Here is a 25,326-nt window from a genome sequence, read left to right as displayed (position 1 = left end):
TGTAAGTAAGATCTTGGCCTGAAAGAGACCGTTTGGAGGGTACGTGCTGTTGACGTGCTTGACGTTCGAAGCTGGTTCTATTACTGTGTGTCCTTCGGGCACCCCCAATACAGACTAAAAATCACATAGTTTTGTCAACTTACAGTGCGTCTCGAAACTGGTGCAACCACCTACAACACTCTCTCAATGTTTCTCGAAAATAATGTCAAGACTAACGAAGCTATATTAGGAATAGACTCGGGATATTAATATTACTGTTTGCCGCGTACACCAGGGTGTTGCCTGGTTTGTCTCTCTTTCTTTAAGGGCAATCTTTCCACCCAATACAGCAATATTCGAAAATGCCACTGTACTATGCGCGCTTCACCTGTAGGTACATGAATGGACTGGCAATCTGACTTCTTCGTCGGAGAAAGAACAATGCTCCGCTCCCTCGAAGCTAGCAGTCACAACCCCCCACTGTAGTTGCTTCGTCTCAATCCCTGACATCCTATGTGTCTCGGCGCTCTCTTCAAGAGCCGGATATGGGTGGCATGAGGCCGAGATGGCAAGACTTGAGCTACCGGCGATCGGCATGCCAGACTTGAACTTTCGAAAGCACGCCAAGCCAGCCAAAAAGAGCCCCATTAGGGACCCCACTGTCAGAGTGCAAACAATGGCGAGAGGCGAGTACCCGCATGTTATAAAACCGTCGGCCTCGATGCGCGCCAGGGTCGGAGAGTATGCTTCTACATCGACGAGAAACAGGCTCTGAGAGATGAGCCAATGCAATGTCATGGAGAATATCAGCTGAGGGATGGAATAGCGGTAAGGCAGCGACAGGAAGTAAGTGCTCCTCTGCTTGCCCTTTGCAGGGGTTGAAACTCGTAAGCCCTTCCGGTTCACGGCGTACTGGCTCCATTCGTGTGCTTGGGCCATTGCCGTCAAGGCGCCATTGAAGACGAAGTAGAGAAACGAATATACGACCTGTGGTGTATTGGCCATCATGGTGTTGCCAGCGACTGTTGACGGGCGATGCCGTCCCTGGATCAGATACCGAGTGTCGGCGGCGCCAATCCCAAGCGACCAGGCAGATGAGAATCCGTGGTTTCCATCGGAGTTTATGCCGTAGAACAGAAGAAACACACTAACAATAAGGCTTCCAAGAAACCTATGGAAAGGTTAGCTTGCAAAAGTTAGGACAGAGGGAAATCCTTCGGAATGGAACTCACAAAACAATACAGCCGGTCCATCGCCTCTTCGACACCACTGTGTACCATGGCTTGCGCTTCTCGTCGTAGCGCAGTTCATCCCGCGCAAGGGTAAAGCATTCCGGCCTCTTTAAGAACTCAGCCACCGCGTCCCCGACGGTCAAAAGAGGCACAAAGTCGATGGCCACTGTAATGCCCCAGAGGATGCCGGCCTTGATAATATTGAAGACAATGACCACGATGAGCAAGGGTAGACTGTACTTCACCTGGCACTTTTCAGGGACCTTTTGCGCAAGACAGTATTCGAGTTTGGACTCTACATAATCTATAGAGTCATCGAGATAGGGTATGGTCAAGTTCTCGGAGTGCGCGCGAAGTAGATCTAAATCATCCGAGTATAAGAATTGATTAAAGTTCAACATCCACAGCCAGGATGATTCTTCAACCACATCGACATAGCTTTGACCGAAATAATGGAAATAGCCTTCGCCATACATTGGCGGGACATGGTCAGTAACCAGCAACAGGGTCCCGTAATCTGACTGAAGATTGACTCCGTATGCATCGATGCATTCCAAGTTGTCCATCCGACGGAAACCGCCGTTTGCCTGTTGATTACGCAGGTCGGTGAGAGGGGGAAGCAGATTCGCATTTTGCCAGTATCTCTCTTCTTGTTCCAAGTCTGTATTGCTGAGCTCCATGAACGTTCGATTCCCACTAATTATCTCGTACTCGAAGGCTCCTGTTGTAAGGAATATAGTGGAATTGTACCTACAAAACCGCGATCAGCATTAGCGATACTCTCGCACAGAGATAATGTCGGAGACACAACAGTAGATGCAATGGAAGAGAAGAGACAGCCAGGCCAACCCATAATATAAGCTTTTTTCGTGGTATGCGGGACAGGTTGCGCAGACTAAGGACACCGATATCTAGCGACACTCCTTTTGGATGGGCGCTATCCAAGTCCTGTCTGGTCGGAGCACTCAGACATTGCTAGGCAACAAAATATAAGCTTTTATGCCGGTTGGTTAAAAGATCACGGGTTGGTAAATTCTTACCATTCCGTAACTGCTGGCCGAAAGGACTAACGTCGCTAGGATATTGATCACCAGGTGAAGGGCTGTGTTGATATTTCGCGCTTTCTGGCACTGGCCTGCAAAAAGAACACCAGTACTATCACTGCCAGTGTACTTAGTAGCTGCCCAAGCTGCAAAGCCTATATTAAAGAGAAGCACCATTAAGCTGGAAATGGCTCCGAGGTAGAGTGTAGACTGCCAGCTACTGTTCTTTGTTTTCTCATTCACCCGCATTTGGTCTCCAGAGTCTGAGCCAGCTATTCTCTCTTCTTCTCGTCGACCAACATCGTTATGTCCTTCGGCGTCACGAGAAATGAGCAGCCCCTGACTGTGCGGCGGTGTTTCCTTCATAGGCTCTGGCTTCTGACCTTTTCGACCGAGGACCGTTCCTCGCCAAAGCCCGAGCAGAAGAATACAAATTATGACAACAACCCCAACGGCACCAATGGTAACCGCTGAAATGGCAAGCTTCGAAGGCGCTTCATCCTCATGCGGAACGGGTGCAATGTCGGATGCCGAGATTCTGGTAGAAGTTTCTAATGGTCCAATATTTAGCTTTCAATCCGCTCAAAAGTACGGAGCCTGACAGTTGACTAGTGTAGAGAAACGGTTACCTGACGGGATTGCTGCGGTAGTAGTCGTGCTACTTAAAGCCTCCTCATCGCATCCAGTTGCCGGGCAGCACATGTACCGACCTTGCCAAAGGGTGCAGTAAAATCCGAGGTCGCAATAGCGACCGTCATCACAACAGTTGCTATAAAGAGGAGCGCAGCCCTTTCCACCACAGCACTGTTCCGCGCCGGAGCATACATTTGCTCCGCAGCAGGTCGCGGGGAGTAACGCGCAATATGGATTGTACAAGCAGCAAGCGGTACCAGAAGGGCAGCAGCGATTTAGGCCGTCCGGACACACAAACTGGCCTTCCTGGCAGTAAAAATTGTCGGTTGCTCGGCCGAATAGGCCCTCAGGTGAATTATGAGTGCTCAGAATATTGATATTATGCTGAACAAGGCTTTCGTTCGAATATAGCCGGGGCTCATGATATGCACTGCAGGTGGCAATCCTGCTTGCGAAAAGGACGAGGAGGAAGGACACCCCCATGTTTTCAACACCGGCCACTAGAAAGGTTTCCAGCGCGATTGAAAAGATATCGGTAAGCCTAACTCTGACCGCGGTACTGGATCGAAGAAATTGGTTTCTCTGACCAAGAAGGACGAGTACATTGGAAAACCGGGTACCAATGGCCCTAAGCAGAAGAAGAAGGGGAAAGCAGAGGGTGTGCTCTCCTATAGGAAGAGGGGCCAAGACGAACAAGACGAATAGGCAATACCCAATGAGGAAAGACCCAAATGGGAAGATCCGGCGGCGCTGGAATCACGCTCAGGAAAATCTCCATGAGGCGCAAGGTCTGATAGTCTTATGTTGGTGTCGCGGGGAGTAGTCCGAAATGCTGAGGGTAAAACTAATTCAGTCTTTGATGTGTTTTACCTAGTAGAGAGCCCCGTGCCCACGGCATACGAGACGGCAGCCTATGGTGTCGCATCCCCAGTCTTCGCCAAGACGGGGCAAAAAAATACGAGGACAGAGCTTGCAAGTCAAACCTCCGAGATTTACATATCTGGTTCAACAAACATGCCCTCTCTGTTAACTTTCCTCTCTGTCGCATATGTGAGGTGGTCATCGTTGGCCCTGCACGACATTGTAAGTAAATGTGGCCTCGACTATGGCTTCTGGCACTTTTCTGTCAGTTAAGAGTGGGCCTCTGCGCCACAGATCATTTCTAAGTAGGGGAACATGACACGAGGCGTGCTGCGATATCGGGGTTACGGAGACTGCCAAGGTATCTGGTTGAACTTAGCTCCAGAACAGGCGTCTGCATTGACTGGCAGCTAGAGAGGAAGCAGAAGGAGGAAGCGGAAAATGAATGCTACCCAGTAGTCCTGGCAAGCAAGATAGTACTATGTGGATAGGCGGAAGCTTCAGGTACTACCGCGCAAGGGATCTTAGCTGGCTGTCAACATGGGGGAGCTGTCAACATGGGGGAAAATCTACCAACGACACGACGGAGGGTGAGATTCCCTGTGAACCTCGTATCCAGCCCATCTGTGCGTTTTTCATTCGCTAGTTCACCCAACTAATCTACAAGCCCAAAATGGCGCAGTACAGTAAACGTAATTCATGATAGGAGCCAAGATGCTTGCGAACAGGTCCAAGGCGAGCAACCCGGGTGATGCCTCCTTGGCAAGCGGCTTAGCTGTCATACTTGGACTAGGGCCCCATATGAGGGGGCTCTTCGTCTAAGCCTGGTTAGTGCAGCGCAATTGCTTCGCCCAAAAGGAAAACAGACCTGCATTAAGTTAGACAGGGTCGTTCTTGGTTACATTGCATATTCTTACGCTTTACATTTAATTCTCCAGCTGAAAAGGTCTTAGCGCAAAGCTCGTCGGAAGAAGCGACTTTGGGAGATTTAAACAGGGCTTCTTCGTATTTAGATGAGATATCTCCACATGCAGATTAGCTCTCACAATACTTCTCTCTGAAATTCCTACTGCACGCCATCGCCATCCGTTGAGTCTATATCAAACTGCCTGCGTTTATTTGCTATGCACACTGAAAGACTCCTTTCCATCTTCGGGATCGTGCCACTCACTCTCGCGGCCGGCTTCTCTCCACTCCTCCCTCGTCAATCGTTTAATGGACTATATTGTCCACCTGGGTATAAGGCTTGCGGCGACGGTTGTATTCATCTAGACTATATTTGTTGTCCAGATCTCTCAGGGGGCTGTCCGTCCACAACTTACTGCCAACTCATGAGCAATGGGGAATATGGTTGCTGTTCAAAGGGGGAGACCTGCGTTGGACTTGGCGGCGCTTTCACTCTACCCTTGTTCCAAACAGAGCTCCCAACTCCGACCGTCAGGACCCTTAGCGAGCCGAGCATCCCACCAGCCACACCCACTACCGATCCAACTCCTACGCCCTGTTCACAGCAATCAGGCATGAAATTTTGTGGTGGCGCTTTTCAATGCATCCCTGAAAGCTATACGTGCTGTCCTGATGGCTCTGATAGCTGTTCTTCCGGGGAGTACTGTATGCTCGACAATTCTGGGGGATATTCTTGCTGTCCAAATGGACAGCAGTGCGAGGGATCTGCCGCTATCTCATCAGGGCTAGGCTCTAATCCGTCAACCAGCTCTTCTACTACATCCACATCATCATCGACCTCTTCTCTTGCCACCGGAACTGCTCTGGTTGGTGGCGCTACGGGCCCGTTGGCCGTCAGTGCGATGACAATCTTCGGTTCTTTCTTGATCGGACTGTTTCCCGGGTTCCTGGGCTAATGTTGGGGACATTTGGTCTTACCGTGGGCGATTCATTGTTTGTCTCTATTCCATGTGAAATTCGGTTTTAGGAGATTCTGGCTCTTGATGCCCCAGCTCTCTTCCGTCCAATGTAAACATGCATTCAAATATATATATGCTCATCGCTGCAGTCACCGATTCCGCTGATTACTAACAGCTCCTGTATTTCTCTACTGTCAAAGACTGAAGGTTTTCCTCCATAGTTTGCTTTGCTGTGGATGTTAGTTCCAACTGCGGAGAAGTCGGGGAAGGGAAGTCAGGCTGCCGCTAGTCTTTGATGCATGGTTGTTCGGTAGCAAAATCTGGGCGTTATAGAAAATGACGTAGACGGACGGTACAACCATGTTACCTAGGTGTTCGTCTGCGGTGGGTGTTAAAGTGTTAAGTTGCATTAATCAGATATTCAGTGCGTATCGCTCTTGTCAGATATTTTACATTTCCATTCTGACGGACAGGGATGATATGCAGGCTATCTGCACCAGTCCTAGATAGGCTTAGCCGTGGCTTTAGGCATTAGGGGTTGACGTAGTTTCTGTGCGTAAGACATGGAATCCTATTTCGAATATTGCTGTACTCTTCCTCTACCTTCATCAACTGTTGTCATGGACGTCAATTCTAATTCCGCAGCCAGCTTCTCGGCTACGCTCGACCCTATAGCCGTGGCGGCTAGAGGAAATGAGGTTAAAGGTCTCGAGATCTTCCAGAAGACAACAGACGACTTTACGCTACCCAGGGTCAAGGAGCTCATGTCTGAAATGAACGCAGATCAGCCTAGCGGAGGTTCCGACATGGCATACGGAAAGGCAGATTCCCAGATTCTTCGCTTTTGGAAGGCCAATCCAGCCAAATCTTCTAAATCATCCAAAGCTCCGATTGTCCTCTTCGTCCATGGCGGCAGTTGGCGCTCGGGGACTTATTTGGACTCTATTGGGTCCGCCAAAATTGGCTATTTCGTTGACAAGGGTTATGCCTTTGCTACGGTCAACTATACACTTATCCCCTCTGTAACGGTGGAAGAGCAAGTACAAGAAGTGGCCAACTCGATCAACTATCTAGTGGAAAACGAGACTAGACTCGACATTGATCCTAAACGGTTCATTTTGATGGGGCACAGTTCCGGCGCCCATGTTGTCACTTTGTTAGGAACTGATACGAGCTACCTGGAGCGAGCGGGAACTAGTATTTCCATTGTGCAGGCCGTCATCGCCCTGGACGGCTCCAACTACAATGCCGCGGCTGAGATTCTCGACAATCCAGGCCCAATTGCGGACAACATGATTTATGGGTTCGGTACCGATCTGAAGCGACTAACTGCCGTGTCACCTACTTGTCATGCCCATGCACCTAATGCCGGCGCGTTCCTGCTTCTCCACGCTCATCGACATGGGGACATCCGTCAGGCAGTCGAACTAGCCGCGGCTCTAAACGCTGCAGGTACCGATACTACGTTGCATGTGTTTGAAGGGCAGGGATTCGAAGGCCATATTCAAATGCTGCTTCGATTGGGGGATCCGACCTATCCTGCCACGGCCGTGATGGAAAACTGGCTCAAGATCCACGTTCCAGTGATTTGAACCATCCAATGATAAAGACATAGGAGCTGTTCAAACTGCGGAATGACTTGGCGAGGGTCTAGTATGTATTCAATGTATTGCCGATTCGGGTTTACTATGAATTTCGGGATACGTTGAATACAAGTTGGCAAAAAATCAAACAAATACATAACTTCCTATTGAAATATTATATAATAATCTACGTAAGAAGCAATACCTGTCCAACCGACAGGTGTACTCCTACATTAGCTCTTGTCACGTTTGAAGGAGACAGAAAAAAGCATTTCGTCCCGCGTAAACTATAGTACAGACTTCACACATTTGCGCCTCCAACACCCAAAATGAACACCTAGCCTGACCTCAAGGATATCTAGAACATGAAAAGAAAAAAAAAAAAACAAGATCGGTCCGTGAGCACCAAACATTAGTTATAATCCAGCCTTCATATCGGCGGCACCCAGGACGGTTCATTAAATTTCGGGAGACATTTCACCATGGGCGGTGGCGCGAGCTGCCACTCGACAAACTCCTCGTTGGTCATGAGAGAGCGTGACACATTAACATGGTCAGCAACATACCCACGCCTAGTCTTGGTACCTAACGCCTCGTCATCGTTGTACGCAACATTAACAGACGGCACAGCCATGATCTTGCCGAGGCCGTGCCGAAAAAGATCCTTCGCAAGCAGCATGGGCTCGCCCATGTAACACTCGTCTGTCCTGGAAGAGCGGAACTTGACTCTCTCCGTGACGAACGGGGCTGCGTCAAGCACGACCATCCCTCCCCAGCAGGAGTAAACCTGCAGCGGACGGAACGCTTCGTACCGCTTCCGGCTGTACGGGTCGTCGAAGAATAAATCCTTGCTATAGGCCCACGACCCGTCGTGCGGGACCTCGAAGAATGAGTTGCCCGCCAGTGACCGCGAGACCCAGGAGTCGTAGAATTTGGTCCCGTTGAAGATCCAGTCGAAGGCACATGTCATGTGTGAGTCTTGGTTCACGTGCTGGTACACCAGCTCGAGGATATCCTCCGGACACAGCGCGATATCGTTGAGGAAAATCACAACCGCGTCGGGCGAGAACATTCCGCCCATTTTTTTCGTCCCATCATCAGCCTTCAACGGTGCCAGTGCTGCATTCCGCAGCTCCGCCAGCGCTTTAATGCGGTCCATGTCGTCTTTCTTTGGGTGGATGCTGCTGTGCTTGAGGAAGAATCGACCCCCCATAGCCTCGACTTGCGGTTTCAGCGCCCGCAGAATTTCATCCGTGCCGTCCGTGGACCGTCCCTCGACCACGGAGATGGCGCAGTGCTCCGGTCCCAGGAACCGCATCGCCTCGACGATGCTGCTCATCAGCCGTGGAAGCACCAGCCGAGACTGGTGCAGGTTCAGCGCGAAAAAGTATCGCACCTGACCCCCGTGTGCGGCCTCTCCGCGTAGTAGCTTATACCGCGATCCGATATTTGACGGGCATGAGATGCGGTTGTAGATGGGGTTGTTTCGGAAATCCATGATCGAGTAGATGTACTGTTTCATCGTGGAGTGCGAGATATGAGCTGTTGCCAACGATAGTACTGCCGAGTGTGTTGAAGATGTCGAGTTGCTAGGCCTCGGGAGCTTCGGCCAAGTCCCCCTGTCGTCCCACGCGGAGTTCCAATCTCCATACCAAGAGTGCGAAGGCGTTGGCGTTGCGCTTCCCATCAGTGGCGTCGGCTTTCCCAAGGCAGAGACAGGAGACGGCGATGGCGCTGACTGGGCATTCTCGGCAGGGTCCATTTCCGGAATATCCGCCTTCACCATCACGTCCTCCTTCAAATTGTCATCTGCAGGGATAGAGCCGTCAACAGCACCACCGCTTTGAGGCTGCTGTTCGTCTATCTTGTGCGATTGGAATGGCGGTTCGCCCGGCTGGTAGTGCGGTACTGGTGGCATTTTACCATCAAAAGCGTCGAGGTAGTCATCCTTATTCGGTCTGAGGATGTTCAAGTCGTGAAACCACGCCAGCATGAACCATAGACCGAGGACTAGGGCGATGCCGGCCGCCAGGGCCTGGTATTGTCGGGCTCTCACCATGATCGCATATTCTGTCGGCGGCGAGCGGTATGCAACAAGGGGTGGTAAGAGGTGTAAAACTCGAAGAGGATGGCTTGTCTTCGAGGTTAACGAGAGGCGTGGTGCACTAACGCAGAAAATTGACGAGGAAGGATGAAAGAGAAGAACAAAATCCGATATCCTCACCTGGTATCACCAGCAACAGGGTGGAGGATGCAACCAAATTTTTCTCTCGCTGCGTCTGCCTACTACAAATAACCCGAATGCCATCCTGCAAGCGCATCAAGCCCATACTTCGGGTCCGAATACGGCGGGTGGGCGGGTGGATCGCCGGAAACAGCCACCGCTTCAATGACTACGCAGGAGACCCACCTCAGAGAGAAATAAGCTTCGTGGATCAGGTCATGGATGATGCTCTGATTGTCTAAGACTTTACAGTCTATTTTAGGGGTTTCTAGGGGTTCTGGGCTTTGGCCATCGCGGTGCCTGCGGTGGTCCAGATTTCCGGATTGGGTTAGTGCATGCCAACCCTAATCCTGGGGTTGTGTATACCGAGACTAGATATGGCGTTCGGATGGGATGAGGAAATTGCAAAACGTAGCACCTTAAGGCTCGTATATATTCCAGTGTATATTATTAGGTTGGCGAGAAAAAAAAACCGGCGCTTCGGAGTGCAAATTATGTCCAGGATAGACAACAGGCCGTGATTAATGACACAGCAAGGAGAAAAAAACCACACCCTCACATCCATATGCAAACAGGAAAAAGCAAAAAACTTTATATCCAGGGCAAAGAATAACATAACTCCACAACAGCTTGGTAGTTTGCAAAGTCGTCACAACGTCAATCGATCGGGCCAAGACAAGGTGGTTCTTGGGAGCAAGAGCCGCATCGTGGCACGTAGGTCTCAAGGTATCTTGAGAGTGTTCCTGTCAGGGAGGAGTCCAGTGTCATGGGTTCATGTGATTCTCGGGCCAGCGAGTAATCAACCCATGATGGTTGATGGTATAAAGACACAAATTGCAAAATCAAGGTGTCCAACGTGTCCATCCCTCCCTCCCATCTCATCGTCGCACACATCTCTCAAAAGATCCAGCCCAGGATCATATAAACCAATATTCCCGCCGCGATGCACATCCCGGCAATTTTGAGGACAGCGACCGTGTCACCTTGCTTTGCCATCATTGTCAGTCGAGTGGCGCTGCCTTTCAGGTTCGTCGAGAATGAGGAGAAGACTTCGCTCTGGTTACGAGGAGGATGTTAGCATTTGTCCGGTAAAATGTAAACACAAATGATTCTCCAAGCCCAAATAAAAATCACTGTTGCGAGATGGGCTTCCAGGAGACGTACCGAGTGATCGAGGGTGTCTTGGTCCCGCGCATTGTCATGGATATCGATCGTCACGGACCGGAGAGCGGAGACCTTTGATGAAAGAGAGTTGAGGAGGGCATTGTTTTGTCTGGTTCACAACCGTCAGAAACAGTCGCAGCGGAGGAGAATCCGAAGCGGCGACAGGCTGCCGCGGGCAAGGGTTCAAGAAAGGGGACGTACTGCTCGCGCTCGTAGGCGTCGCTCATCTTGTCGGGTGCCTGGGGATGGCTACTATTGCTCTTGCTGGGAACTTCAAGTGCCTTTGACTCGGCAGGCCAGGAAAGTGGTGAAACTGGGGTGGGATGGAGAGAGACGAGGAAGGGCTTGGCCACCCCCAGCAGCGGAGCCGACCCGACAGGTCACGTGACAGTGAAAGTGTATGTAGTAAATATGGAATTGAATTATTCATGTCCTTGGGTTCCCCATGGTATCATTCACCATGTATAGCAGACGCGGATAATCTGCCATCCAGTGTGTACCCACTTCATCTAACAGTTCGGCAAAGTCCAATATCATGCGTTGCGCGTGCCGAGCTCCCGGGTGGTATATTTTGCCGGAGAAGAGGATGGGTCCACCATGGCGGATGAAGTAGACGGCTGGATTCTCCACTTCATTCTGGATGAGTGGGTGACTCGGATCTGGCAAACCAGAATTGGAAACCCCTTCATCCCCAACCTCTATCCAATTAACCTCCGTATCTGCCAAGTCAAAAACACCACTTTCACCAGTCCTCTCGTATGTCGGGCCCATTAAGATGTATAGCCCGAGCACGAGAGCAGACATAAACAAAGCGCGAACGGATTGGAAAGCCGTTCCATCGGCCGGTTTTCGATGGGACAAGGTGCGAAATGTCTGAGCGGCATGCAGGCATGACCGCCGTGCGCTAGGAGTTTGTGCCCAGCGAGCAAGAGCTTGACGCCCCTCATGCATTGCCTCTGGACCGTCCCGACCAGCGCCGCGTTCCAGGGTATTGATATCAACGGTCAAGAGAATGCACACGCTGTGCCATATGACGATGCAATTTGGATTCGACTTGCGAAATGTCTGGTCGTAGGACTGGATAGTCTGCATGAGAAGAGGACTGGCGATGTTGCCGCGCTTATCTAGGCGGCAAATGTTCCAGGGAATGTTGTTATGTTGTTCAGGTGAAACCAAATCGGAGCTGGAGACTAATCGATGGCAGTCCGCTGAGACACGCAGGAGAACTGAGCATAACAGTCCGTACATGGAGAATGCATGAACGGTGCGTGGTAAATCCGGCAGGTGAAATTCATAGGATGACAATTCTAATGTCGGTGGCAGTGCGCTGGAGCCTTGGGTTACCAGTTCCGTCCATTTTTTGGCAGAGGGAGCTCGGTAGAGGAAATCTTCATTGGGGAGGGCGAGATATATTGTGTTAGTGGAAATGATGGGACTTGAGGAGAAAAGTCCCGAGAGCCATGTGTCGTGTAGTAGAAGACCAATTATCAAGCTAATAAATCAAACTGTTAGAATCTTGAGCACGTGTCGATTGAAAAACTTACTATTTTGTGGCTTCCACCCTACTCCATGCCTTCCATTGGCCTTCTTCACCCAACAGTGGCGGGTATGATTCGAAGGGCTGATCAAGACGGGAACAGAAGAAACCATATTGTTGTGCAGCCTAGAAGAACATGTTACTTTCTACTGTTGATATAATTGTCTAGAAGGATACTCACGGTCAAACTATGAAGGTAGAGGAGTCGAGACTTCTCCGGACAAAGCGTTCCCTTAGAAAGGTTAGACAGCACCTGCAAAATGGTAAAAGGTAGACCAACTCCCGTGGATATAAAGAGAAAAAGCATGTGATGTGCCAATGTGAGAGGGCTAAGTACGTCATTTATTGATCGAGATCCATCCACAGAGTGGAGGACCTGAATATAAACCGCGTTCAAAATTCCCTGTGAAGGCATTAGAGACACGGAGGTAATCGGGGAGAGCACGCATACCGGATAGGTCTTTCTGATGAAGTCCATGGCCTCTTCTGTTTTCAATAGGGAGAGTCCAATCGCACACATGACAAAAAGGAGCGGCGTCGAGGTATTCTGTGGGTCGAACGTAGGCAGGTGTAGAAGAGGGTAGTCAGGCTGATACTTATGAGTATAGAGATATAGACCTTGGTCAAATAGTTCCATGCTATTCATGCAGAGATAGCGCTGGCTGCATGTTGAATCAGCGTCCCAGCTGCAATTGCACCTGGTAGCCGAAATATTGCGCTTCAAGTCTCGCAGGCGTCGCTTGATATCAACATTTAGATCAATTTCTGTGCCATTATCGCTTTCTGGCGTTTGTCCAGCAGGCTCAACCATCATGTCAAAGCCAGGATTTGAAAAGGTGTTGTCCGAGCTACCAAAGGCAATATCTTGCCAGAGCTGAGGCCGAGCTGGAGACTCTGGTCTTGCTGGCCAGAACGCCTTGACTATTTCAGGATCGCAGTCGGTGTTGCTGGGGTTAGATCGTGAGACATTCTCGACAAAGGTTTTTGTGTGGACATCAAAGATGTCCTCGCCATTACGGCCCAGAGAATTCACATTATACACTAGGTCACTGGGGGAGAGGTGTGAGAGGATTGGCGGACTGAAAAGTATGTTCAGGTAGTTGGCGTTTGGATCTTCTCTTGGAAAAAGGGCGGCGTTCTCGTAAACTTCCATCGCCCGTGCATCCGCCTGGGGCTCTTGTACCAGCGGTTGAACAGCCCTCTGATTAGAAACAGAGCTGTCTATTATAATTGGCGGAACCAAGTTCAAATCATGAGAATAGTTCGCATCGACTTGATCATGTATCACTGTTGGGCTCTCCGCAAACGGATCCACAGGGGACAGAGTGGACGACATAGCCTGCGCCTGCCAACGAACGTTACCACCCAATCCAAGACGGCTTGACGAGAACACTTACTGACTCCTTGTCTGCGAAGTTCTCCGAGGCATGATTTCGCCGATGACGTAGTAGAACATCTCTGACAAGTTAAGCATGGGGTAAAGGAATGTTGCATTTGTTTAATCACCTTCGTGCAAATTGTTTGCTGCAGATAGAACACTTGAATGGCCGTTCGCCAGTATCTGAAGTAGAAGATTTTAAACCATGTACATGGAGATAGACTAGGGTACACTTTGATGTTACGCACGGGCTAGCTCATGGCGGTTCAAATGCTCCAACTTGGAGAAGGTCTTTTCACAGCGGGTGCAGGATATTCTCTTGCCCAGTGTTCGGCCTCGCGGTCTCATTATTGCGCGGGGATCATCAATATCGAGAAAGCGCTAAAAGGTGCTGGACGCCGCAGAAGAAAATAAAGGCGAAGTTCGGAAATTGGAGAATTTGCGGGGTGTGTGTCTTGGCGGCATGTCGGAGGCTCAATGTAATGGATTGCAATTTTATAAAAACCTAATTGTCGTCTATTAACCTTGGAATAGGACGAAATTGAAGTCGTTCTTAATTACCATCAACAGTAGTTTTACTTTGATAAAAATCACAATTTAGCTAGATCCCGACTCGGTAGTCATAGAAGGCACCCCCGGCTATTTCTTCTCCCGGCTCAAGTCATGAGACCAAGAAAGCCAAAAGGACTCGCTTCTTCAGGAATAAGGCGATTTAAAGTAGGAGATTCCATAGGATAATCGGATTTCGAAAATCTCTGGGGTCAAACTAGGAGCGAGGAAGCGTGACAAATTTCCCCACATGAGCCCCAGATGAAGTGGCCAGAAAGATTGTGGGGGTGGCTACCGTGAGTGATTCACGGCACCCGATAAATGTAGGCTTCTTGATTTTTAAGGTAAAAGCATACCACTGATCTACCTATGTGGGGAATTCAAGGTCAATAGTTCCCTTTGGACTATAAATGTGTGTCCATGTGCCAGTCAAAACTGCCAGAGGTCCTTGATCATACCCCCATCCGCTTTGAGAAACATGACTATCCTTTACCCAATTTTGAACCACCCCTTCCAGGCTACTCTAGTCACCCTTATCTTGTACATCCTCGGATATGTCATATATCAGCGATTTCTACATCCACTGGCCCGATATCCAGGGCCATTCCTTGCCTCGCTCACCGATCTCTGGCAAATGCACCAATTCATGACCTTGCAACAGCCCTACAATCTCACGACACTCCACGAGAAATACGGCTCTATTGTTAGATATGGTCCGGACAAGCTCAGTATTACCGACGAAGAAGCGATCAAGACGGTCTATCAGAGAGGTGCTCATTTGATGCCGAAGACCGAATTCTACGATGCGTACGGGGCAGCTCATCCAAACCTTTTCGGGATACGCGATGAAAGTGTTAGTTCTTCTTTCACTTCTAGGCAGAAGTAGATACATCTAACATCATCCGCCCGCAGGCCCATTCTATCAGACGGCGACATATGTCCCATAGCTTCTCGATAAGCTATGTCAAAGAGATGGAAGTGCATCTCGACGCAAACGTCAAGATTCTCAAAGAGAAAATATCATCATATGCCGCAAAGCACGAGGTGTTTGATCTCAAAAAGGCTCTCCAATACTATGTTATTGATACATTGGGCGAGCTAGCTTTCAGTCAAACATTCGGTGTCCAAGTCACTGATGACGAAACCCGAGTGCCTCCTGTTATTGAACATAGCCTGCTTGCGGCAGTTACAGGCGCCTGGCCGTTGATGACCACAAATCTCAAGAAGTGGCTTCCATTGATTCCTCACAAAGGCCTGCAAGCATTGTTCAAGGGCCGCAAGGATTGCGCAGATCTCGCATCTCGATGTGTACAAAACAGGCTGGGCGCTATGAACACCAAGGGTGATGGAAACAAGGACAGTTCAGAAAGAAAGGACATCCTTACCAACTTGATTCTGGCGAAGCATCCAGACACAGGCAAAAACCTCACCCAAGTCGACCTAGAGACAGAAGCCTTTGGATTCATGTATGTTTCCTGTCAAAAACCCTGCTTCCATAAATATAGCACTAACTTTACCACGCTTCAGAATCGCAGGAACGCACACAACCAGCGCTAGTACAGCATTGCTTTTCTACCATCTACTTCACAGCCCTGAAATTATGGCCAAGTGTGTTGCCGAAATTGATAACAACTTACCTGCTCTTCAACCAGAGGAAAATGCTTATTCTGTCACATTGGTCGAATCATCGTTACCCTTTCTTCGAAACTGCCTGAAGGAAAATTTCCGAATCACCCCTGTGTTTACGATGCCGCTAGCGAGGCGTGTGTTGATTCCTGGCGGGTTGACGATTGTCGGACACCATATCCCGCAATATGTACGTCTGAAGAGCGTCCTACTTTTCGTCTGTATATTTTTCTAACTCCTTTCCTAGACCTCCATCGCAGTTTGCAACCATGCATTTCACCACAATCCTTCCGTGTGGGGATCTGATCATAACATTTTCAATCCTTCTAGATGGGATGATGCTGAATTTTCAACAAAATCCCGGCTACTGATGCATTTTGGGCTTGGGGGACGGCAATGCATAGGGAAAACTGTGGCCATGACGAATATATACAAGTTGATGAGTACTTTACTTCATGAGTTTGAATTTGAGCTAGCAGATGAGAAGGAGCGTGCTCAGGCCCAGGAGGGTTATTTTCATGGGAAGATTCCGGCCATGATGAGTGTGGGGATTAGTGATTTGAGAGATCCTTTGATGGTGAAAGCGAAACAAAGGACGGCTCATAAAATATAGAATACAGGCTGATCTCAAGATGGAAATGAATTCCAAATGAGCTCTTTTCTTATAAATGGCATACAAATAAATAAATACCGTCTCTTAATGAGATAATTGAAATTGAATGTGAGTTCAATGTTCAAAGTGGGGAGATGTCTCCGTGTGGGGAGAATGTGGCTTCAACATCCAGAGCCACATCGAAAGTTGAAAGAGCCACTTTCAACATTATTGTTATATTACATATAATTATTCTTCCATCGACCCATCAAGTGCATCTTTCAACCACCTTCCCACCTCATCCAGGTCAACCGTACCATCAGCATCACGAATATGGACCGCTGACAGGGTCACCCGCCGCTCACCAACCCCCTTCTCCTGGCCCCAGAAGCAAGCTCGCTGCATAACAGAGACCATCTCCTCAGCCTGTCGTGCAAGAACCGTGGTCTCCGCCTCGGTCTCTTTAGACTTCGTTCGTCGGCTATTATGAAGCGACACCAGCGATGAGAGACTGTCCTCTGACAAGAAGATCCGGACCCACGGGAGAGTCATCTGCAGGCGTCCGATGCCGTGCGAAGGGCCAGACCATGTCGATCCGCTGAGTCCGTAGTCCAATCCGTAGGGCGGCCAGCGGGACAGCGCTTTCCGGCGGCGGGTGACAGGGCCGCTGGACGTTTCTGAGATGTCGCTATCTTCCGATTCAATTTCTACATCCGGATAGACATCTCTATCCCAGAGAGACTCATCGACTGCGGAGTAATGGTCAGCTGCGATAGTTTTAGCAGCGCGTTTGATCGTTGGGACCGGGTATTCTGGTCCTGTGAGATATTGTGGGAATGCGCGGGGGACATCTCGCCCTGCTGAGCGGAGGAAGAGAATCGGAGAGGCGAAGGCATCAAAACACTTCTCTGGCCTTGCGAAGAACTGCTCGCGTGCGTTCAGGAGTGGCACTAGATCCGGGGGAGCTACTGCGCCTCGGAAGCCTTTCCTCTTGGATGATCGCTTTTGTTTCGTGGTGCTCGTAGCCGAAGATGAGTTGGAGCCAGTGCTTTCCTCTGCACTTGATTCGGGGTTTGTTTTCGATATATCCTCGCTAATACAGTATTCGTCCAATCCAGGCCAGTCACAAACAGGCTCAAGAGCAGTGACGGCTCGCACTAACTGTGCCTCTGTAAGAGCTAGCATGAGCGCCAATGAGCCACCAATGTGCGTCCCAAGTACTCCGATGTGTTCTGGGTCAAGATTGTTTCGGATCCAGTCAAACCCGGCGAGTGTGTCGTGTACGGGCGTTGGGTATTGATAAAAGTTGGATTTGTCGACCGGTTGGTCATTGATAATGGATTTTTGTAAACTGTCGACATTTTGCTCCAGTTTGGCTACTTTGCTTGAATCATCCAAAGGTTGCATAGTACCGAGGCGGTAATTGACGGTGACAACCGTCGCAGAGGTCAGAGAGGCCAGCACATGTTGCGGTGGTGGGCTGGCAGAATTTGGAGACCCATTCCCTTGGGCTTGGTAGAGCTTAAGCCTTGAAACAAGATCGCCGCTTGTTGATCTGCCGCCAAGATCTTGAAAAAGAGGTCCTGGCGGCAGATAAAGAATTACATTTGAGCCGTGAGAAGACTGTCCCTGTTTGGGCGGACGCGGACTTTCGCCGAGTGGTCGGGTTACACTGTTGATAGGTTAGCGACTGAGTATCGAATATCGAAACCTCCAGAATATACCTACATGAGAGATAAAGATCCATTATTTCCCACAGGAATTGAGATTGTTTCGTCGCTGCAATGCGGCGAAACAGGGGCGGTCGAGGAAGGACGCGTCCCCTGACGGGCGATGCGATGGCAGCCGGCTACCCTGCGCAGACGAAAACACAACGCGATTCTGCAGGGAGGTGAAGCCAGGAGGCCCATAGCGCCACTCGGGGATGTAATTGTAATTTGGTTGCTAGAGAGATGATGTCGCGAGGGCAAGGATGTTCCGGTATCAGTCACGAGACTTGGCGTTCCCTAACAATATATATTCTACAAAGAAGTCGGATGGGAACAGGTCAGGGTTGATGTCAGCTGCTATATGCAAGTCTCAATTTCATTTTCAAGAGAGGATAACTACACGCTATAGATACATGCGAGAAGTAAACAATGCCAATTTGTTATCGTATACACCCCGTTTACCAAAACCCATCTCACACTCTACTAGTGACACGACCACTCCAGAAGAGTTTCTCCGTAGTCGCCGACGCAGCAGCAGGGTCATCACGATCGAGAGGCGCTTCCATATCATCCTCTGGCGACGGATGTATAACCTCGAGGCACAGTTGCGGGTCCTGCGAGTACACCCGCAGGCCAACAACGCACACGGCGTTCCACGGATCAGTCGCATTCTCGTCCAATTCTTCACCCTGGAATGGACGCAGGCTCTTCGGATACACTGTGCCTTCAGGCGGCATATCGAGATCAGTGTCGAACTCAAACCCCTCCAACAAATCCAGGTCACTGGGATCCAGTCCATCCGTCGCAAACCGGGTATCGAGACTAGGCCGCGGAGATGTTTCTGTCATGCGCCGCCCATACCGGCGAGTATGCGAGCCATTGAGCTGGATAGTCGGGACCGATCCACCGGTTGTTCCTGAGACCTGCCGGCCACTGCCATCGCTCGAGATGCTCGCGACATCTGTAGGAGATTGAACCGGGCCTTCGCCCAGGATCTCCTCAGGCATGCGCTCGGGACTGCGCCCGAGACGGCATCCGTTCGCTGCCGCTACGAGCCCAGAGCGCCGGGCAGCCATGCGTTGCTGGCGCGCAGCCATCTTCTGCTCACGGATCCACTCCTTCTGAAGCCGCTTCTTGGTCTCAGCAGCTAGTCTCTTCCTCTCGGCTGCTTTGCGGGCCGCGTTGTCTCGCTTTTCTTGCTCTGTATCAGCAACCAGGCCCTTGGCGTGTGCGAGATCATACGAGAGTCCGATCTGCACTAGTTTCTCGCGCCGGGTCGATGCCATGCGGCGGAGGATTTCCTCTGTCGATTCAAGGTCGTCGTGTCGGAACGCCGTGATTTTCATGAGCACATGGTACCGGCCTGGTTCGAGGTCGATCTCGGCGTTGACGGAGCGGCTCATGAATTGGCTGCTGTGGCTGCGTACCATGTAGTCCTTTTCTCCGTCTCGCTGGAGACGGAATTTCAGCATGAAATCATACTCGCCCGCAAGGCCCCTGAAATATCGCGAGTCAAGCTGTTGCTATCAGCAAAGGATTTTGAATCTCCAATCAATTGAGACGAACCTGCGATAGGACGATGACCACCGGTCCACCTGTGATCACATCGAGTCTGAACTTTGTGCTGTGGTAGTCGGCAGACCACGGAACATTCAATGTAGTCCACTGCTGCACGATAGTCCATTCTGTCCCAAACAGGCGGGTCCGGTCCAAGTGCTGATATTTTTTGAGGAGATCATTATAGGAGATCCAGAAGAACTGTCTCAGAGTCAGTACATGAGCCATATCGCCAGAGTCTGAGATTCATACCCCGTCATTGCCAAACTTGTGACCAAGCAGCTGCATCCATTCGGGCGTCCACTGCTCGGATCCATCACCCCAGGCACCATGCCATTCCTTCTTCCCCCACGGGTTCCTGGGCTATGTAAGTACTATGCTTCTTGCATCCCGAGTGTGTCAGCACGTACCTGAGTCGAAGAAGACGATACCCTCCTACTTCTCGTGCCTCCATGATCGAGTACGAGTGATTCGTCTCGATGCCTTTCCGGTCCCGCGGAGGTCCACGATACTTAGGATCCAACCAATTGGAAAAGAACCCCGTGCCACAGCCGAACAGAAACTCCTTATTGACCTTCATAAGCTCCTCATTCCAGAAACGCTCCTTATCCAGGATATTGCTCGGCAGAATCTCCGAGGTGACTCCGCCTGTCAGGTCTTCAATGGCTTCGCCGACAAATCCGCCCTCAATGGCGGAGTAATCCCCGTGGGCCTTTGCAAACGCCTTCTCGAGGAGGGGCAGCCAGGTCTCATTCTCATCCACGCATTGTGCAAAGTACAGGGCCCGAGAGCCTGTCTGCCAGGCGCGCCGATACTCCTCTTCCGTGTCGGTGCGGTTGATATCATCCCAGATGGGTCGTTCATCCATCGATTCGTCATAGTCGGCTGCTCGCAGATACAGCTTGTCGTCCACAATGCACTGCTGCCACTCGCCGTCTATCATACCAGACTCAGCTCTTACATTCACATCGAGGGATCCCGCAAATACTCACCGCGGTAAAACACAAAACCATAGATGCCAACGTTCTCATTGCTCGCGACGCAAATGTTCTCAATCAGACCCTTCTTGTTGCCCAGGGTACACAGCGCCGCCATCACCCAGCAGTCCCCATCGCGGCCCTGTCGCACATCCGACGCCGTGGGCCCATTGACATAAAAGCGCGGCTTCTCAAAAATTTCCTGAACACCCGTCAGTCAGCATCGCCATTTGTTCGAGCAGGAACAATGATTCCACATACCGTCACCCTCTTAACACCCCGCGGTCTCATATCCTCATTTTTCTTCCCCAGCCCACCAAGATAATTCCTCCGGCCCGACTTGAGATCAACCTCGATATCAAAATGCGGATCCGTATATTTCTGATTCAACCGCTCGCACTCCTTGACAATCCGCTCGACAGACCGCACGCACTCACGCCGCGCCTGCTCATACGACTTGACGGCCTCCTGGCCCTTGATCACCCCCGTGGGCACATTCTGCGCCCGCGTCCGCGCGTACGGGTTGTCCGGCAGCACCGTGTACACCCGGCCGGGATACTTGGTGTTGAACTGTTCCCAGAACTGCTTGACGGTTTCCTGCGGTGCTTGGAACCGTGCCCGTTGAGGTGGTCGGCTGTTCGAGCGCGATGAGGCTGGTCGGCCGTATCCTGCGCCTTCTAAGTCGTCGTTGTAGTCCATCGTGGTGGTCTTCGTAAACTGGACCAGCTGGTGGTTGCTGGCCTTGGTGTTGTTTGAGCGATCTCCTCACCGGAATACGTCCTGCACTTGGGACCGGAGCGTAGAGGGGTAGAAATCAAGAAGCTATTCCCTTTGCTTATATTCGCACTAACCTCCCTTAAAGTTAGCTCGGTTGATCGGACGAAAATAACAACAACACAAACCCACCGGCGCGCGGTCCGCACTTTAAGTAGTTAACTTAATAACGTTGAACAATGCACGGCCAGCATCAGCCGCTCTCGACGCACACCGTAAGGCTGCATTAGTTAGAGCATTAGGGCCGACGAATGAACTTCCAACCGGAACCCCCGCCACCGCAGCCCCCACGGCCTCAGCCATAGACTTGACGGTCCCTGTATTTTGGCCCCCAGGGACGGCTGCTTTTAGTCCTGCAGAATCATTGACTCAGCCTTAATCTGTTTCAGGGCGATTTCCGGATTTGCCAATAATAGTCATACAGAGTCCTAAAGTCTGTTCATCTATATTTTCAACTTGTTTTTGTGCCGGTGGGGCGCCCCGTTCAGCTCGGACTCCGACACGAGGTGCTTGCATTTGCACCCGGGTTTGCCATTGGAGTCTGAGCAGATAACGCCCAGATATCATTCGTTGCAATGCTTTCACCATACATTGCGCTAGATTAATGTAGTCATCAGGAACGCCCGAGACCCAGGACCCGGGTGAGGCTGTGGGATCTATCCCCGGCACACTACTTAGGGCAATGCAAAACTAGTCTACACAGCGACAGCTGAAGGGGGTATGTACGCCTGGATTGAACTAAAGCACGCTTTCTTGGAACCCCAGAAGCCCTCCTGCCCGACCGCTCCCTATCCCAACCCATTGAACGCCGGATACATCACGCGCAGAACATGGCCCTGCGGGACCAGAGCCACCGGAAATATCGGTGCTGCTGGTCTGTCTCCCGAGGGCGGGTGAATGAATAAGATTACACGAATAACATCACTGGAAACATACAAAAAACAAAAGCCTTCAGTGATATCCGTTCCGTGTAGTAGTGGTGCGTCCTGAGTAGTACGAGCTGCCGTTCCGGAAGTAAGGATGCATGCAGGCCTGCTTGGCCGATAGCCGGTGCGCGGGGTCGAACTCGAGAAGGGCTTCCAGCAGTTGGCCGCCGGCTTCTTCGAGACCTGGGACCAGGACTGCCTCGGGGCGCTTCCACTTGGGGAAGGTGGCCTTGAAGTCCGGGAAGGAGGTCACACCGGGCCAATTATCTTCGTCAGGGGTGCCGAGGACGCTGTGAGGTAAAAGTGTTAACAATTTGACTTGATCAAAGGAACAGAACATACCGAAAGATCTTGAAAATCTCGTCAATTTCAGAGTCACCGGGAAACAGCGGCTTGCGGGTGCACATCTCCGCAAAGATGGCCCCGACCGACCACATGTCCACGCCCGTGGAGTACTGACGACCACCCAGAAGAATTTCTGGAGAGCGGTACCATAGCGTCACGACCTGTAGAGCGGGTTAGTTTCCTCTGAATTGTATAAGGCGTATGTCCCTACCTCGTGAGTATAAGTCCGCAAAGGCACACCGAACGCTCTCGCCAGCCCGAAATCAGCAAGTTTCAGGTTCCCGTCACGGTCGATGAGCAAGTTCTGGGGTTTCAGGTCGCGGTGCAGAATGCGGTGGCTGTGACAATAGCGAATGCCTTCCACAAGCTGGGCCATGAACTTCTTGACCATGGCATCGCCCAGGCCCAGGTTTGCACCCATCATTGATCCGTCCGGGAGTGCCTTCCCCCGACCGCCTTCACTGACCGGCAGAGCCTCCATGTATTTTTTCAGATCGAGATCCAGGTACTCGAAGACGAGGTATAGTTTATGGCCATCGGCGTGAACGATGTTGAACAGCTGGACGATGTTGGGATCCTGCATTTCCTTGAGAAGGGAGATCTCCCGGATCGCCGTGCTGGGAACACCCTCATCTTCGGCCTCCAGTCGGATCTTTTTAAGGGCGACAATTCGATTCGGATGATTGAGTTCGCGGGCCTTGTAGACAACACCGTAGGTTCCTGTGGACCGAAGACGCGTGAGATTGGGGCCAATGGGGTGTTATACTTGTTTATCGCGTGCAAACACGTACCTTCGCCGATTTTCTCGATCTTCTGATAGTTCTCCATGGTGAGGGTGCACTGTGTACCCGTTCTGGGTCCGGAATACTGTTAGTTAGGGTACAGACACAGGGATCGAATTGACGGGAATGGAGGGATAAGGCCAAGGCGAGAAAATCTGGGGACGCAAGGGGCACGAGGAGAAATAATAGGCCCAACGCACGTAATACTCGGGAGTATCACAGACTCCAGGTCCAATATTTGGTTGTGTTGTTAGGTGTTGGTGTTGTTGTCGCGGTGGGGAGGAAAAAACAAACAAAAGCACCCCGCGCCACCCGGGCGGTGAGAGTGGTTTTATTATTCTGGTCGACAACAATCTACTTTTCTCTCTGCAGCTCCCCATGGCCCAGATCAAAGGCCTCAACGCCCACGATCGGCCCCCAGAGGTCATTCGCCAGCGATACAAGCACTATTCCAGGATTGCGCTGACCGAGATTGACCATGACCCGGGCATCCTCGACCTGCAGCGAGTCGATCCCGACCAGCTACCGGACGAACTGACGCTATCGCAGTATATGTCCAGCCAAGATGTCCGACTGGCATTTGATGACTACGTACAAGGACACCATGGATTGACTAAAGAGCATGCTTCACTTGCTGAAAACATCCCGGTCTTTGCTCACCGTTCAGTTGCTGGTCAGCATCGCAACGCTCCACTGTTGACAGAACCCAAGAACCACACCCTGACGAATTCCCAGGCCTACTGATGATCCCTTCTTTATTCCCACCCACTGTCCAAACAGAATTACTGTCGCGCTTACTCCACCGAGACCTGTCCAACCCCGAACATCGCACCAATTTGCACCTTCACTACGACGTTACTTATCCTGGACATGCGGGAAGCTCTCAGCCCGACACTCCGTCACACTCATCGCAATCATTTTTCGCCGACGACCCGGCCCGACTGTTATATCCCAAGGATGCCACGATCCACCAGCCAGTAACCGTCCAGAACATGTTGGAGAAGAAGCTTCGCTGGGTTACTTTAGGCGGACAATACGATTGGACAGCCAAAGTGTACCCCGAGGAAACGCCTCCTCCGTTCCCAGAAGATGTCTCGAAGCTATTGGGGGCCGTATTCCCTGAAACCGAGGCCCAGGCAGCCATCCTGAACCTCTACTCGGCCGGAGATACCCTAAGCGTACATCGCGACGTGAGTGAGGAATGTGACAGTGGATTGATTAGTGTGAGTTTCGGATGTGATGGGTTGTTCTTGGTGAGCCATGATGATGGGAATGGTTGTGAGGTCATTCGATTGCGGTCGGGCGATGCGGTATACATGAATGGCGCGTCGCGGTTCGCTTGGCATGGAGTGCCGAAGATCCTTCCAAATACCTGTCCGAAATGGCTGTCCGAGTGGCCTTCCTCCGGAGAGGATGTGCCGCGTACTGCTCCTAGTCCCTACCAGATGTGGAGGGGCTGGATGGCAGGCAAACGGATCAATCTGAATGTGCGACAGATGACAACAGGCAGTATCTCATGGGCTGTTGGCGGACTTGTCTTGAAGAATGGAAGAAGTCGGCATGACAATCTCAAGGATGCAAATACGTACGGCGAAGCCTGCGAAGCATGAATGGGGTCTCCCGCAAACTCGCTTAGAATTCTGCATGAGCATGAGACTAGCCGGTCCACCAGACGGGACTTGACCGTCTAGGAGTTCACACCGGGAGTTCCGGCCCGCAGAGGGAATCATGCCCGCACACTGCGTACATGATCGAACCACGCTCGGTTTCCGTGCCCACGGCGACTAGATAGCACCACGCTAGCCTACTCAGATACGAGATGATAGCTATTCCTTTGAACCTTCCAAGCCCGCGGTAGTACCCGAAGAAAGGCATCTCCAACGACCCCAACAGCCCCGCACCTCCGTATCTCGCGCCACCTCGACTGATAAGAAAGATCATAAATACCCTATAGACTCTCTCCGAGGGTTCCTCATCGCCACAGTTCACC

General features: G+C 51.0%; 9 protein-coding genes across 9 annotated transcripts; 3 read left to right on the top strand and 6 right to left on the bottom strand.

Annotated features, from left to right (window-relative positions):
* Window positions 1-490: 490 nt before the first annotated feature.
* On the bottom strand, window positions 491-1,891 carry PFLUO_LOCUS2918 (uncharacterized protein; the record flags this gene model as incomplete). The annotated part of the gene is made up of 3 exons (XM_073780107.1): window positions 491-507; window positions 564-1,150; window positions 1,212-1,891. The coding sequence occupies 3 exons, from the start codon at window positions 1,889-1,891 to the stop codon at window positions 491-493; spliced, it is 1,284 nt and encodes a 427-aa protein (XP_073636996.1).
* A 4,342-nt stretch (window positions 1,892-6,233) lies between these two features.
* On the top strand, window positions 6,234-7,205 carry PFLUO_LOCUS2917 (uncharacterized protein; the record flags this gene model as incomplete). Its single annotated transcript, XM_073780106.1, has 1 exon — window positions 6,234-7,205. One exon carries the CDS (start codon window positions 6,234-6,236, stop codon window positions 7,203-7,205), a length of 972 nt encoding a protein of 323 aa, XP_073636995.1.
* Window positions 7,206-7,626: 421 nt separating this feature from the next.
* PFLUO_LOCUS2916 (uncharacterized protein) lies at window positions 7,627-9,255 on the bottom strand (the record flags this gene model as incomplete). The annotated part of the gene is made up of 1 exon (XM_073780105.1): window positions 7,627-9,255. The coding sequence occupies one exon, from the start codon at window positions 9,253-9,255 to the stop codon at window positions 7,627-7,629; it is 1,629 nt and encodes a 542-aa protein (XP_073636994.1).
* A 1,062-nt stretch (window positions 9,256-10,317) lies between these two features.
* On the bottom strand, window positions 10,318-10,811 carry PFLUO_LOCUS2915 (uncharacterized protein; the record flags this gene model as incomplete). Its single annotated transcript, XM_073780104.1, has 3 exons — window positions 10,318-10,476; window positions 10,585-10,693; window positions 10,786-10,811. The coding sequence occupies 3 exons, from the start codon at window positions 10,809-10,811 to the stop codon at window positions 10,318-10,320; spliced, it is 294 nt and encodes a 97-aa protein (XP_073636993.1).
* Window positions 10,812-11,010: 199 nt separating this feature from the next.
* PFLUO_LOCUS2914 (uncharacterized protein) lies at window positions 11,011-11,676 on the bottom strand (the record flags this gene model as incomplete). The annotated part of the gene is made up of 1 exon (XM_073780103.1): window positions 11,011-11,676. One exon carries the CDS (start codon window positions 11,674-11,676, stop codon window positions 11,011-11,013), a length of 666 nt encoding a protein of 221 aa, XP_073636992.1.
* Window positions 11,677-14,984: 3,308 nt separating this feature from the next.
* PFLUO_LOCUS2913 (uncharacterized protein) lies at window positions 14,985-15,605 on the top strand (the record flags this gene model as incomplete). Its single annotated transcript, XM_073780102.1, has 2 exons — window positions 14,985-15,514; window positions 15,584-15,605. The coding sequence occupies 2 exons, from the start codon at window positions 14,985-14,987 to the stop codon at window positions 15,603-15,605; spliced, it is 552 nt and encodes a 183-aa protein (XP_073636991.1).
* Window positions 15,606-16,515: 910 nt separating this feature from the next.
* PFLUO_LOCUS2912 (uncharacterized protein) lies at window positions 16,516-21,208 on the bottom strand (the record flags this gene model as incomplete). Its single annotated transcript, XM_073780101.1, has 7 exons — window positions 16,516-17,938; window positions 18,453-19,492; window positions 19,542-19,733; window positions 19,785-19,890; window positions 19,943-20,468; window positions 20,525-20,711; window positions 20,771-21,208. The coding sequence occupies 7 exons, from the start codon at window positions 21,206-21,208 to the stop codon at window positions 16,516-16,518; spliced, it is 3,912 nt and encodes a 1,303-aa protein (XP_073636990.1).
* A 1,026-nt stretch (window positions 21,209-22,234) lies between these two features.
* Window positions 22,235-23,382, bottom strand: PFLUO_LOCUS2911 (Cyclin-dependent kinase catalytic subunit; the record flags this gene model as incomplete). The annotated part of the gene is made up of 4 exons (XM_073780100.1): window positions 22,235-22,499; window positions 22,552-22,715; window positions 22,766-23,274; window positions 23,346-23,382. The coding sequence occupies 4 exons, from the start codon at window positions 23,380-23,382 to the stop codon at window positions 22,235-22,237; spliced, it is 975 nt and encodes a 324-aa protein (XP_073636989.1).
* A 332-nt stretch (window positions 23,383-23,714) lies between these two features.
* PFLUO_LOCUS2910 (uncharacterized protein) lies at window positions 23,715-24,946 on the top strand (the record flags this gene model as incomplete). Its single annotated transcript, XM_073780098.1, has 2 exons — window positions 23,715-24,009; window positions 24,072-24,946. 2 exons carry the CDS (start codon window positions 23,715-23,717, stop codon window positions 24,944-24,946), a joined length of 1,170 nt encoding a protein of 389 aa, XP_073636988.1.
* Between the last annotated feature and the right edge of the window lie 380 nt (window positions 24,947-25,326).

This window comes from Penicillium psychrofluorescens, assembly GCF_964197705.1.
Source record: "Penicillium psychrofluorescens genome assembly, chromosome: 2".
Taxonomy (NCBI): domain Eukaryota; kingdom Fungi; phylum Ascomycota; class Eurotiomycetes; order Eurotiales; family Aspergillaceae; genus Penicillium; species Penicillium psychrofluorescens.
Note: the sequence above shows the minus strand (reverse complement) of the source record. Positions and strands in the feature narration are given on the sequence as shown.